Source organism: Ctenopharyngodon idella, chromosome 10 (assembly GCF_019924925.1).
Source record: "Ctenopharyngodon idella isolate HZGC_01 chromosome 10, HZGC01, whole genome shotgun sequence".
Taxonomy (NCBI): Eukaryota; Metazoa; Chordata; class Actinopteri; order Cypriniformes; family Xenocyprididae; genus Ctenopharyngodon; species Ctenopharyngodon idella.
This window is the reverse complement of record NC_067229.1, coordinates 28,895,771-28,911,597: the sequence shown is the minus strand read 5'-3', so window position 1 is coordinate 28,911,597 and position 15,827 is coordinate 28,895,771. Positions and strand designations below refer to the sequence as shown.

General features: G+C 34.8%; 1 protein-coding gene across 1 annotated transcript; it reads right to left on the bottom strand.

Moving 5' to 3' along the window:
* Window positions 1-162: 162 nt before the first annotated feature.
* Window positions 163-11,067, bottom strand: ak3 (adenylate kinase 3). Its single transcript, XM_051908789.1, has 5 exons — window positions 10,712-11,067; window positions 6,379-6,498; window positions 6,100-6,272; window positions 2,963-3,081; window positions 163-1,214 (listed from the first exon to the last, which is right to left on the bottom strand). The coding sequence occupies exons 1-5, from the start codon at window positions 10,857-10,859 to the stop codon at window positions 1,097-1,099; spliced, it is 678 nt and encodes a 225-aa protein (XP_051764749.1). The 5' UTR covers window positions 10,860-11,067; the 3' UTR covers window positions 163-1,096.
* Between the last annotated feature and the right edge of the window lie 4,760 nt (window positions 11,068-15,827).

The window sequence follows — 15,827 nt, the reverse complement described above, 5'->3', positions numbered from 1 at the left end:
GGATTGTTTTTGGTGACATTTGATAAAAAAAATTATATTATTATTTCTCTTAAGCCTACTCAGTCAATCTTTTGGTACAACATATATAATGTAAACAGTGTGATTATATACATAAAATCTAGAGCTGTTCATATGATTCACTACCAAAACAAACTGAAAAAGTCAAGCTTCATTGTTTATTGCAGTTGTTTCAAAGAATTCTCTACCTGCTTTCTGAAATGACATTCATTACATTACATTAAATAATTTATCCATTATTCAATAGCAGGGTTCTCAGTCATTACAATTTATATAGTGATTTGCAAACTGTGCCATTAAATGCATAAGCAAGTGATTTAATACTTTGCACTTAATTTGTGATTAAGGACTCCATAACCACACAATAGTGGTTTATCAATACAAAAGCCTTATAAAACATTAACATTTTGATGACATAAAATTTCTTTCCCTTTATTAATTATAGCATTGTACAAACCTTTCTTAATTAAAAAATTATTCAAAATATAACACTATTTTGTATATGCTAAAAAATATTAACTCTGCTAACACTATTAATTCAATTAATCTACAATTAAACATTGCTTTGCAATCATCAGACTCATAATCGGACTGTATTTGCTAATTAAGGCCACAGTGGTTCACACAAAATGGGTAGTCAAAATCAGGTTTGAATCATATTTTTGCACTGCATTCATCTGAGAAATGTTTAAATACTTCTCTAGCATGAGATTTCAATAACATTAAAATACTATTATGGATAATAAACAGGAATATTTTGGAGCCACTTCAGTTAAAAGAAAACATTCTTACGGTTTGGGCACTTCTACCAAGTGGGAAGAGTCAGCTATTAATCTTAGCATGCCTACCGCTATGACAGTCTAAGCTAGTTTGTTTGCTTAAGGTGCAGCACTAAAGCTCAGAAGGCTGGTTTGACCATAAACCTTTAGATTGCCACTAACTTTCTCACAAAGGCATAAAACCAGATGGCAGCACCAAAGGCTTCAGCATGTTACTCCAAATACAGTACAGTAGACTGCTTAAGGCCACAGAGGTGCATTGTGCTTGCTTCAGACAGTGTACTTCAGTTGTTGTAGAATCATGCTTTTCCCATAGCTTGCTGGGTTCCTGGGATTTTCCTGGTCAGGAAGGCATGAACGTGAGGCCATATCTTGTTGGTTTCAGTTCCTGTGAATGTCTCCAACACTCCTTTACTCCTGTTAAAGTAAATCAAGTAATCGCTTGAGCAAATCATTACTCATATGATGTTACACCCTCAGTCCAGCTTAAAGGAATAGTTCATCCACATTATCATCCCAAAACTCAGAAAAACTGCAGGGGTTTCTTGAGTTGATGAAAAGCTAATTAATTATATTGAATGTACAATAAAATAAAAGGGGCTGCACGATAACTGTTATATGATTCAATTGTATTCAGCATCTCGGGAACGCAACATATGCTGGGTTTACTTTATTTACACATTCTTATAATTTCCAAAATTTTTGTGGGCAGAAGTTTACAGTATTTCAGCAGTATTGCGCCAAAATAAAAGCTAGAAGATTTGAAATATTTAAAGCTTGAGGGTTTAAAAGTGATGAATTTAGGGCATAAATATAAGTATTGTAACTTGTAGTGTAAAATAAAAGTATTATTATCAAATATTCATTCTTTATTTTATAGTAGAATTATCATTTTCAACAGTAATATATGTCTGTCTTCATTTTTATAATTAGAGTTAAACATAATAATAATACACTGTTAAAAAATGATTGTTGCAATTACAAAAAAAAAAATCACAATTTTTGGGAGATTACTCTAAGTTGACTAAACTTAAAGTTTTAAATGGGACCTATTATGCAAAATTCACTTTTACGTAGTGTTTGAAGATAAAAGTGTATTGGGAGTTTGTGTACACAACCATCCTATAATGGCAAATATCCACCCACTTTTTTTTAATCCCCATAAATCAAAAGCAGAACAAGTGTCTCAGTACAAGCGGTTTGCAGACTTTTTGACATAACCTTCTGTGTATTTGACAGTTTAGGCTCAATAAGACGTGAAAGAGAACTTAGTTTAATACTCGCAGGACTCGCTCAGAAAACCATTTATCAGAAGTTTAGACTGATATGGCTTTAAAATGCATGCAGATAATAAACTTTCATGATGATGAACAACTGCAATGTCACATGAGCGTGACTGCAATAGAGATGATAATCAAAACCAAACAGATGTTTTGCTTGTTTTTGGCACATTATCCGAGGCACAAGCTGTAGGCTCCACCCTCTTCTGGAAAGCGGGGTGGGGAGCAGCAGCTCATTTGCATTTAAAGATACATGCACGTAAACAGCATGTTTTTCAAAAAATGGGCATTTATAATATGGTATAATAAATTATCTGTGGGGTATTTTGAGCTGAAACAGACACATTCTGGGGATACCTGAGGTATTACATCTTGTAAAAAGGAGCATAACAGGTCCCCTTTAAGGCAGCATGAACAATTACTTAGACTTTTATCAATATATTTAGTGTTTAATTATTAATATTATACAATTTGATTAGCCTCCTAAAACACCAGTGTAAATAATGCAATATGGACTGAGACACTTTCACAACTTAAAAAGAGGTTTGAGTTTATGTACAAGACGTATGGGCTACTTTTATGTTACTTTTGTGAGGGTATTTTTGTGCTTTTTAGAGCTCATCATCCTCACTTTCATTGTATGGAAAAGAGCAGCGTGAACATTCTTCTAAATATGTTGTTTTTGGTTCCATGTAAGAAATAAATTCATACAGGTCCTAGAAACACATGAGTGTGAGTAAAGAGTGACCGAATTTGGATGAACTATTCCTTTAAATATATTCCCTAAATATTTTCTGCTATATGTTACTGCAATTTGTTTCATTCAACATAAATCATAAAGACAACACAAATCAGCTTCAAAGTGCTGTGGTTTCTGTACAGTACCTGTAATACTCTAGAACTGGTTGTGTCTGTCTCTCATAGTCCTTTAGTCTCCTGGAGACAGTTTCGGGACTGTCGTCGTCTCTCTGGACCAGCGGCTCTCCTGTGACATCATCAAGACCCTGTACACAATAGAGACCAATGATTATGCTCTGTACGTGCTATTAACACCAAATTAAAGCTACCATTCCTCAAGAATTCATGTACTGAAACAGTCAAAAAATTCTTGGCAGGCGTTGTCAGATTCCAAACCTAAATCAGGGTGACCTTCCGACACACAGTTTTGTGTTGACATAAGCTTTGAACTGTATTTGAGCAACACTGGCAAACACTGTTTCACACTTGGCTTGTTCTGTATTAGTTTAAAACACACTGAATTGCTGTTTTGAGATTTATTATTTAAAATGATTGCAAATGACCAAGATGAACTGATAAAATGTAAATGTGTACCTTGAATGCAATGTAAGTCACTTTTAATAAAAGCGTCTGCCAAATGCATAAATGTAAATATAACCATTCTGAAACAGTTTTGAGTCATAACCTTATTTGCAACCTCAAAGCCTTTGTGGCATACATTACATTGTACTTATATTTGTTAAAAAGTAGCTGCATGTATCTACAAGTTTAGTCATTGAATATCTATTATTTTCTGATTAGTCAATTATAGTGGCTTACTAGTATAACCTTAGTTAACCTACCAATACATAATCATTGTAATTTATGTCGGCGACACGACGCGCGTCTAATGCACAAATCTAAAAACAAAAACGAAAGTAATCTGGTCTAAAATAATGCGGGGCTCGTCTGCACAATGCATGATCGAATTAGTTTACAACAGTGATGAACTTCCCCATAAACTGTGTAAGACGTCATCCGATCAATATTTCCAGTTGACAAACAAACAACTTGTGAAGCGCTATCTTTGTAACATTATTTGTCATTTGACAAGGCTTAAACAAGCTGATTTCTTAACCGGATTCCTCCAGTGGATGGTACTGCTCCTCTAGAGGGCGCATTTTTGCTCTGTCAATGTTAGTCTATGGAATATTTTTGACTTTTAAAAAATTTATATTAAAACAACTGTACATCTGATCGGTCTAAAAAGATAGAGCAACTAACTAGAGACCAGGACCCAGGTCTGTGGCGAGTTTGGTGCTTGTAGCATTAAAGCTCTAGGAGGAGTAGCAGTCAGAAAAAAGGGGTAAGAAGAATAATAAGATGTTTAAGTAGAATATCAATATGTTGGCTTGGCACAAATAATTAATTTACAGGAACTCCATGACTTCCTCGGCGTGCTCCATTTTTATTGCAGGGATGAGAGCAAAGTTCCTTAGTAAACAGAAGCTTTCTTATCTGTCTTGAGCGCAAGGTTGTGAAATGCCCTGACCTATTTTTACCACAAGTACAGAGTGTACATTTTAGGACTTACTCACACCTCAGTCATACAACGAAAAGGCGTCATGCCTCAGACTAAAAGGCTTCTGTCATCGGACAAAACGGCATCGCGCCTCAGACTGAGAGGCTTCAGACGAAACTGACTTAGAAAGAAGCGAATTGCCCCGCCTCAATGTGACGTCACGTGCACGCAGTTTTCTGTTAAATGTTACACTAATAAAACATGTCCCACTGAGATTATTTTGTAAATTTGTATTATTCACTAGTTTTATTTGCATGTATAAAAAATTAGCTAAATAACACATTGCAACTTGCATTGCAAACTATCGTGAACACTATACGAAAATTAACCATGATTAAAAGTGTGTTAACTATGATTTTTTTTTTTTTTTTGTCGGTTTGATAGACTACTATTTGTATAACAATAATTTTACTACAAATACCATAAACTATAGTGTTGCAAGAAGTACACTTATTTTTATGTGTTGACTAACATCCTAAAGCACATGTAGTACTTGATTATCATTTTAACTGTAGTGTGTTATTCAATATTACATTTAAACAGCGTTGAGGGTAACATATTACAAGTAAAGCGAGTTACGTAATCAGATTACTTTTATCAAGTAACAAGTAATGCATTACTTTTAAATTTACAACAAAATATCTGAGTTACTTTTTTCCCCATTTATTGACTGACAGCTCTCCTGTCCGCATGTTGATAGAAATCGTAAGTGCAGAGGCGATGTGTGCGCTGTGTGAACAGAAAAACAGATTCAGTATTCCTCAAAATGAATAAAAACAGTGAAATGCAAACTCAGAATATTACACAAACCTGCTATAATTAAATATGTTAACACAAATATACTTTATGTATTTAATCTCACCTTTTTAATACGTCTTTGCTGCTGACCTTTAATGATCCAATTCAACCATACGAATAAGCAAAATTGACTTCATATTGTACATGACATCATATTGTACATCACCTAGGCCAGCCCAGGTGAGAAAAATTTACCATAAATGCTTGTCTGTGCACTTTAACTATATTTCAAAGACAACAGAAGTAGTTATGAAATTACATGTAAAGTGTACTTAAGTCCTAATTAAGTACACTTAAAAAGCAATCTAAGTTCAGCTAATTTAATTTAATATAAATTTAAACTATAACACGTTCATTCTTAAGTATATTCTTTCAAAGTAATAATACTCTTTTTAAGAGTATGCTAAAGTGTACTTCTTTTTCACTTTATCACTGCGAATTCACTCGCACCACTCTTGTGAACAGCATTTCAGCACAAAACAAATGTTCAAAAACTACCTGCAATCCAGTTTAACCAGGCCAAGGTCAGTGTTAGTCTTTTTAGTGCAAACACACCTCCTTTATGCAAATTAGGCTAATTAATTCACAAAACTCAGTACCATTTACCTGACATAATTGCACTATTATTATCTGCAGAAAACATGCATCAAACAGAAATTTAAGTATGTTTTCTTACATTTCAATTTAGCATGGCAGCAATATTGATCAAATTATCCAGTCATGTATTTTCACATTATTTTTTGTAGTATAGTTCCAACTCTTTAATGTACAGACCACTGTGGAGTCTTCATATTAGCAGAGTAGGTCAAATTCCTGTTTCTTTTGTTTAATTATCAACAGTTGCCTGAAGTAATGTTAAACAGGATTGTAAATATCCCAACAGCAGCATGAGGGAATGATGGGGGAAAAACATAAGAGGACTCACTGGCTTCTTCGGTGGGTTGAAGTCTATATTATAGACCCTGCCGCTGGGAAGGTGCACCCAGCGAGATGTCAGACGCTCTCTGATGGTCTGGAAAGGCACGTCTAGGTTTATAACAGAGTCCACATCACACACTGCGTCCAGGGCCTCGGCCTGAGCCACGGTACGAGGAAATCCTGCCAGGACACAGAGGTATAGAATGAGGGGCGACCTTGAATAAACCGCATAATTCATCAACAATATGCTTAAGAAAAGCAAGTTTGAGTGGGGTGAGAGTTGTACCGTCTAGCAGCCAGCTGGTCTGCTCTATACCCCTCAGATTGGACAGGATGAGACGAGAGATGACATCATCAGGAACCAGCTGACCCTGATCGATACATGACTTCATCAGAAGACCCAAATCTGCCCACGTGCATAAGAGATGATTAGTTATTATATTAGTTAAATGCAGAAGAAATTCAGAAATAAATATAATCAGAAGTCCATTTATTTTGTATTTATGTTGATTCTAATTTTACTAATAAAATAACTTACAGTAATATGATGCATCTGCCATTACTCATAAAAACAATTTGGTAATAATTTTATTGAACTACTGACATGTAAGGCAAACATTTGATTAAAATTCATGGTTTCTAGTGTGATGGCTATGAGGTTGATCATTACCTTAGTCTCATATGACTTTTACCACTTGCCTATTACCTATTCAAATGGAAATGATGTGTGACCAATACAATGAGCTTTTAGCAATTCATACATGAACTTTAAGGCCCGGTTTCACAGACAGGACTTAGACTAAGCCAGGATTAGGCCTTAGTTCAATTAGGGTATTTAAGTAGCTTTTATAAATGTACCCTAGAAAAAAAATTACTGGTGTGCATCTTGAGACAAAACAATGGCTCTGACATACTTTAAGATATGTCAGTGCAAGTTACTTTCAGTTAAAGCAGCTCAAACATGCATTTTAGTCTAGGACTATGGTTGTCACAGTTATGTTCAGTTTGTTTTAGTTTTCATGGGCTTTCAGTTTGTTTTCTTCAGTCACATGTGTTTCTTTGTCTTTGTCCCACCACTCATCTGTTTCCATGGACACTAACTCATCATTACAGCTGATCATCATTTAGTTCATCACCACTGTGTACTTAAGTTCCTCCTTGTTCCTCAGTTGTCGGTTGTCTTTGTGTTTATGCAAGCTGTTACGCTCTCTAGCCTTTTGTTTAATAAACCTCGTTCATGTTTTATAATCCTGTAGTCCGTCTTCATCTTCTTCAGATCCCGGGTGACAATGGTCTGTACCAGTTTAATATTTAGTTAAGGTTTTTCCATAATTTTAAATATTTTTCTTTTTCACTGTTCACTTAAATAGTCTTGCAATGTACAAAATCATTTTTTCAGTACAGATCATTAATGTATCCAAATGAATGTATACATATTATTAGGAAAAAAGCATATACTTTTACATGAAGCACCTGCTGTCAATTCTTGAAATCTATAATCAACTGGTGAAAATTTACTTTAAATGGATTGTTCGATCAAAAATGAATCATTTACTCGCCCTCTTGTTTTTTTTAAGAATATGAACTGTTTCTGTAAGAAATTAAGAAAATTGTTTTTTTGTCCATAAAAATGGTAGGCAATGGTAAATGGAAGGCAATGGTAAATGTTTGGATACCAACATTCTTTGGAAAGACACAAGGATTATGTATGATGAGAGAATTTTCATTTTTGGATGAACTATTCTAGCTGTAAATATACATATGAAACTAAAATATTCATTGAAATATTTCTCTACTGCAACTCTATATCTGGCTCAATTTTGTGTTAAGTGGTTCATTTGTTGGTCATTTGTTTCATGTTGAATCTGGTTTAGTCTCACTGTGGTAGATCTGTACACCAGATAACTGATGAGTTCTGCAGCATAAATAATCACTGTCACACAACATGGAAAGTAGAGGTCGACCGATATATCGGGCCGATATTTGTCTTTTTTTAATATATCGGCATCGGCCAATATCCGTGTTTAGTAGCGCCGATTTAAAGCCAGGCACGTCCGCGGGCAGCCCTGTGTTACTGGTGCGGTGGAATGTGCTGCTGCCGCATGTGATTTAAAACTTTTGGAAGATTCAACAACAGTACTGGGAGATAAAGGTAGCCTAAGGCTTAAATTCTGATATTTCAAAGTCGTATGGCCATATATTTACTATATAGCCTATTACTAGTAAACTATGAAGTGTTGCTTCACTTAGTGAAAGAAACAACGGATAGCATAGAACCGTCGGGAACTGGCATAATGCTACAGCTGGTTGAAGGTTCGCTTACTTGTAGTTAACTTTAAGGACTGTAGTCCAAAACTACCAGCAGCTTGCCTGCTAACATATTAGCCCCAATGTTATAAGTTCTGTTTTATTTTTCATGTATCGGAGTCAGAGAATTTCACTCTGAGCTTGGGGCGGAGAAGGCGGCAGCTCTCACAAACACTGCAGCGTGATTGAGGGCTACGTTACTCCGACAAATATTGTCAATATTAAGAGGATTTGGCTTTTCCAATTAATGTAAGCCTGTTACATTCTTCTAGTCTATTATTATTAGCTACTTTTATTATTAAATTAATATTATAATAAATTTGCCCCGCAATAATTTCACAGCGCATCACCGCATAACTGACGTGCTGTGAGGATTAGGCTATCAGCTCCTCTTTGAAAATGTTTTAAACATTTTTTAGGTCTATTATACAATGAATTAGACCTATACTTAAAATTATTAAGTCTATAATATTTCCTAACACTGCAGTCATAAATGAAAATTAAGAGCAGCTTAGGCTACTTCAAGCACCAACTTTAAAAAAAAAAAAAAAAACCAAGCTGTTTAACACGAAATACTATTCTTCTAATTTGTTTCACTATATGTACGGGCAACAAGAGAAATAATGGAATAAATTAAGACGGTTATATACCGTAATCAGCGTATTATGTTGAAATTCGTCTCTGAGAGAAATTGCTCCGTTAATGCAGCGTCAGGCAGCTCCGTCACTTTTACTTTCACTTTGAATACTGACCGAGGTTAAGCTTTTACCGGCATAACTTTTCCGCAAAGTTTGCACGTTGCTTCTTGTGTGATATCCATTGGCTCCCCTTCTTGGTTGAACCCCCGCGGATTTGCGCTACGCCACTGCGCAGAAGTGTATGACATTTGTTCGGAAGCATGGTTTGATGCAGACAATAGCCGGGTTTCCATCCAACTTTGCATTAATGAAAATTCAGCTCAAGAATATGCGCATCTGCGTGTGTTTCCATCAACTGTGTAATGCGAAATGGACATCAGCCTAATAAAGTGATGTGTTCCGACCAATGACTATATATATATATATATATATATATATATATATATATATATATATATATATATATATATATATATATGTCGCACAGTTATTATCCTCATTAAACCTGTCTAACGTTAACCGTCAAGAATGTCAGAAATCACTAAGAGTTTAGCACTGTCCTTGCATACAAGGCTGTGCAACATGACAAAGTTTTTAATTGATTTTTATTTATAAAGTTGTATTTATTTTATTTAAATGTATATTTAAGTTTACATTTATGTTCCAACAAACTTGAAAAATTCAGCTTGATAAATGCTCTAAAACTTTTATATAAATCAAGTCAGTGTTCAATAAATGATGTTAAGTTTAGAAATGTTGTGCATCCACTAATTATTAGTGTGCCATTTTAGCATGCAAATGAAGGGGAAAACTTCAAGATATCGGCCCTAAAAATCGGCAGCACATATCGGCCATCGGCTGACCCTGACCTCTAAACATCGGCATCGGCTATAGAAAGGTCGATCTCTAATGGAAAGGTATTCTGCTTCCCAGAGACTCACACAGAGCATCTGGCATCCATTTGGGATGTTACATTTTACAAAAATGTTATTTATAGAAAATGGTTTTTCTTCTTCTCTGTTTCTCAGAATGTGTAATTTGTTTAACTGTTTTTCAGCTAGTCTCCTAATCTTTCAAGTTGAAGATGTTCTGTTATAAAGGACACTAAGAGTAAACCTGCACTACTGTATACAGTATAATCTTGCACATTTCTTAGTTTTGGTGCTATTTTCTGCATTTCTAACATGCAAAGCAGGCTTGGGCTTCAGTGAAACTACCCTAAAAGTCCCTGTCTTAGACATGTTTAGTATGCAAGGCACATTCTTTGGAGAAATCACCCTCAAAGGTTAAACAAAAGCCCAAATAAAGCACAAATATTTGAAAAGACTAAGATGGTCTACACATAAAAAGAGTGATGCCACAAATACAAAGCCTGAGTTAAACAGCACTTTAATGGTTTTTCCAGACAGTGTTTACATCAACACCAACACTGGAAGAAAGTGCTCGATGTCACACTAGGCGGGCGTAGAAAATATATCAGCGAACGTGTCGCAGTACCTAAACGCTGTCATTTTTGGACATCACTCGAAAAATGCAAATCATAGATAGGCAGCCCACTACGTTTTGAGACACAACCAAAGTTTAGACTCGGTTCTGGTCATAAGAAACCTGTAATTATCCTGCTCAACATAAAACGAGTTTCTGAAGTTTTGCAGCCATTATAAGCTGTCTTACCCGTCTTCGCCTCGATATTGGCCCGTAGCATGTCCCCGCTGGAGAGATGCTTTAGTCCGAAACTCTGCGCTATCCGACTAGACACGGTCCCCTTCCCTGAGCCCGGGGCCCCCATGATCACAGCACGGAACACAGTCTGCAGACCCATACTTAGATTTGAGAATGCAACCTTTAGTAACTATTTGATAATATGAAATTAAAGAAATATGTCCTATTCACAACATCTCTCCGACAACTGCAATCCTATGAAATCAATATGATTTAAAGTGATTCTGGGACGTGCAGTCCTCTGTGGGGTCAAAACGATAAATACGCAACTCCAGTTTTATTACCAGATTAAGCCCGTCCTTTTCTAATCCACGCGCATGTCTCGCGGACGCGCTCACTTTACAGGAAGTGCTGGCTCAAGTGGGCGTGTGAAGACACTTAAAGTAGTGAACACTACAACCAGGGTTGGGCAAAAATACATCAAAATGTATTTTTAAAAATAAAATACCAAATACCTTAAGTTTAAGTGTATCAAAATGAACTACAAAATACAGCAGCCACAACATGTATCAAAATAAACTACTGTATTTTTGTATTTTAAAAATACTAAAAAATACTTTTACAAGGGAGCATGAAATTTCTTCGCAAACCTTCCATCAATTGGCCTATTTGATCTATCCCTTCACCATTACACTGACTCAGTTGATTAAGTAAACAATGTTTGATAACAGCTTTTCTCTGCCTGAGATAAATAAATCAATAAATCTGACATATGCAACCAGTTAAAGGCACAATATGTAGGATTTTTAGATTAAAATACCCAAAAACCACTAGAACAATGTTATTTATTTTGTTGACTTGTGTACTTACATTATCCCAAATGTTTCCAAGAATGTTTAAATCCAGAAAAAAAGCAATTTTACCGAGGACATGGACGGTGTCCGTGCGTCACCTATCAATGACATAATGTCCGCGTTACCCTCGATTTCCGTTTTATTTTGTCGAAACCATGGAAACATCAAAGACGCTTTAATATATTATGTGTTTTATTAGACAGGTGAGCAACTGTTTGGATACATTCATCGAAAGAAAACTAATCATTGGTATATAGCTCAACACGTTTAGTCTTATTGTTTAAATCTTGTTTTCTTGATTTACAGCGAGTACCATGTTTTACCATGCCTAATATCGATCTAGCTTACTGCAGTGTGCAACAATTGTCTCATAGAAGCTGCCAAGCGAACGCACAGAGTAGCATTATAACAACTTTCAACACTCAAATGTATCTAATATGATAAAACAGCGCTGCTTTACCCCACGTGCACATGACCGGAAGAAGCAGAGGCGGCGACTGTGGCACAATAAAAGATCCGCTGCTGTCGAGACGTGTGTCGCGCTCGTCTCTCATTAGCAATCGCTCCAGCAGCCTCGTTACTGCTCTCACAGCATTCGGCCATGCTCTGCTTCACACTACAGTAACGTTAATAATCTCATCCATGAACATGATTTCTGCCTGAGTCCCGTCCTGATTCTTTTCCACCAGCTGTAGACGTAAAGACTACACCTTTGTTTTGAATGAGCAACCTCTAGCTGCGAAAATGTACATATTGTGGCTTTAACAGATCAAATATTCACATATCCCTGTGATCTCCCAGATTAAGTTTAGTTTTAAAGTAACCAACAGATTAATGTTTGCGAATGACTCATAATTGTATCGTACTTTAGTTATTTGGTGTTTGGTAACGAAGGGCCTACTTTCCATCAGCAACACTGACTCAATGACAAACAAGTCATTCATAAGAAGACAACTGATGGCACCTGTATTCATAGCAACTACTTTCTAACTAATTAATCATTTGATTGTTAATCATAAATATAGGGGGCTCGGTATAATAGTTTTCAAGAACATTATGTAAACTGGTAAACTATTTCGTCTAGGCTACCAAAACGAACACCAAAACTTAACATGAACTGTTAAAAATTATAGCAATTTATGCAAAAAATTGATGGAAAGCTGACAGCCTGCACGTTTCTTACCTTGACCACCTTTTTTTCATATTGATCAATTTTCTGTTCTGATCTCAACAAGTCTGGGCAAACTACTGTAGGCACCAATCAGAGGCCGCAATTTTATGATGCCATCATGTAGACTTCTTACAAAGTATTTTACAGTATTTTAAAAATACAAAAATACAAAACACTAAAGTATTTTTATACAAAATACAAAGCTATTTTTATCAACCCAATCAAATTACAAAATACTATTTTGTATTTGAAATACGTATTTGAAATACACGTATCATAAATACTGCCCATCCCTGACTACAACATACTGATATTACTACTCTATAACCTCTGATATAACCACTTTGAGAGGTTTTCCACCTTTAAAGTTCTCGGGGACCCGTAATAGCCTATAAAAAGGCTAGATTTTCTGAGCAGCTAACACTTTATAATAACTTTAATTGAACACATTAACACTACTACATTATGCAATGCCTAATACAGTATGTCAGGAGTTAATAGTTAAAATTTAAGTTATCTTTAACATAGCCTACCATTTTAGGACCCTTATAGGTCCATTGACCCCTGGTTGAAAACCCTGAAAATTTTAGTAAATAAATAATAATTTAATCAATTTACAGAGTTCATTACCAAGGTTAGTATTAACTAAAACCATTAAAACCCTTTTTATTAATTGAAAAAAAAAAAAAAAAAAAGCTGAAATAAAATTCAATCGGCTAAACAAAATTGACATTAAAGAAAATTAGAAATGTTGCCTTGGTTAAAATAACAATAAATAAATAAAAACAAAAATGGAACTAAAAACTGATATGAAAATAAATTAAACACATGTAGTAATATTTAAAAAGAAACAAAAACGAATAAAAATGAAAATATGAAAATAAAATCTAATTGAAAAAAGCTATATAAATAATAGCTACTAAAATATCAGAGCATATTATGGTAGGCTACATGAGTAGCTAAATGTTGAGCAATATTTAATGTGTAATTATTTATTGGATTAACTCTTTCTTAGTAGTATTACTTTATTGTAGTAATTGTAAAGTGTGTAAAGTGAACCTAATATGCAAAAAACAACAAAAACAATGCTGCTGAATTATTATGCAATGTGATTATGTAACATGTCGGTCAGACTAGGTCTGCTCTAATAGGCTTTGGAGTTGGCAATGTTATCTCTGCTTGATTAAATAATCACCAGAGTTTCATCTGAGGGATTTGATTGACATTTTTCATGCTGGTTTGACCCAATCACAAGAGAGCCCATTCATCCCCGACACTGACTGAATCATCATTTATCAGCTGACAAATGATTGACAGGAGGGGTTCTTTTGGAAGATAAAGAAGATAAGAATGGAGTTTTGTTCCCTCCTAAAGACCTCTAGAACAATAGTTCCTTCAACACAGTGAGACAAAGACAGGATTTGGAAACCCAAGATGCTAATAATCACTATAGTGTTAAAAGCAGATGGACAATGACTTGCAGATTTTGTGTATTAAATAAATAGATAAAATATATATATATATATATATATATATGAGGTGTGATTTCACACTGTCATTTGGAATTTCAAGTTTTTATTATATGAAAGTACCTTCCCGGTTTGTTATGCTGTAGAAACGGCGCCCCCTTGTGACAGTAATGGTCACAGTAATAGCACAGTAAACATTAAAACCTACCGACATTGCAGTGCCAAAGCAAAGGAGGCTATAGTGTAGATATAGGGGCAATGGTGACAAGCCAACATTTTTTCCACCATAACTTTGATAAATAGGCTACTTGTTTAAAAAAGGCTACTTGTCAAAATTAAGTGTGTGCCATCATGTATGTTTATTTTAACAACTGCCCCTTTTCTGCCTTTAGTAACCAAACAGTGTAGATTTGATCTATGTCTAAAATCGTAATTACTTATTACTTACATATTAAGGCCAACATCAAATGGTTATTTGAATTAGAAGACTCAAAATAATTACTGCCTTTTAAATCTAACATTTCAAGTCATTGTTTTGATGCGAGCTGACGTTAAATGATATAACATATAGGCCTAATATATTTTACACTAATATTTTATATAATTCAAATTTTATATAATTTAATTTAAATAACAAAAAAAAAAAAAAAAAAAAAAGATATATGTTCGTGTGAGCGCGGTCTACATTTTCACATGGTTACATTTTATCATTAAGCACTGCACCTCCACAGTTTATCCACAAGGTGGCGTCCTATAATCTAATATAAATTGAGCACTCAACTTGGAAAAGATCTACGTTATTAGACTATTTACCGTCACAGGATGATCGGTTGTAATTCCTAAGCCTAATGGTTAACGAAACTCATATGACTGAGGAACAGAAGGCGGATGTTCATCATCCCTCGTAAGGTGTGTCTTTTATAGGCTAAGGCTTATGAACATCTGACTTAATAAGACTAATCACATGATCTAGAATCAACACACTCAGTTAAAACTTGCATATCAAGGCTTACCTCAAATGGTTATTGGAATTGGGAGAATTAAAATGATTCCTGAGCTGACGACCAAATGATAGGGTAGGCCTGGTATAAAATAGGCTACAATAGCTTATTTTACATTCATATTTTATAATATAATATGCAATTCATTTTCAAATGTATTTAACGTACATATATAACCTACGATATAACTTAAAATAATACACAAGGGCCTATTATGTAGACTATAGAATAGCCTATATATTGTTTTAAAAAGATGGACTATAGTGTACGCACGCGCTATATAGCCTATGCTATGTAGCTATTCATTATAACATTTTCACACATTTTATATTTAGCCTATAGCCTATTTCATTATACACTGCACCAGTTTATTCACAAAGTAGCGAACTATAATTTGAGCTGAGCACTCAACTTGGAAAATATAAGCATTATTATTTACAGTCTCAAACATAATTCATAAGGCCAATATGGTTAACGTAATTTAGACAGAAACAGAAGGCGGATGTTCATCGTCCCACGTCTGACATAGCGCTAATACGACTAATCACATGATCCAGAATCACACTCATAGGCCTACCTCGAATAGTTATTTCATTTAGAAGACTTAAAATAATTCCTGACTTTTAAATGGTT

Excerpts from the sequence above, each read along its gene's own strand:
- ak3 (XM_051908789.1), bottom strand. The coding sequence starts at position 10,859 with ATGGGTCTGCAGACTGTGTTCCGTGCTGTGATCATGGGGGCCCCGGGC. Across the intron at positions 6,273-6,378 it reads GACCAGCTGGCTGCTAGACG|GATTTCCTCGTACCGTGGCT; the intron begins GTACAACTCTCA and ends GTGTCCTGGCAG. Across the intron at positions 1,215-2,962 it reads CCAGTTCTAGAGTATTACAG|GAGTAAAGGAGTGTTGGAGA; the intron begins GTACTGTACAGA and ends TTACTTTAACAG.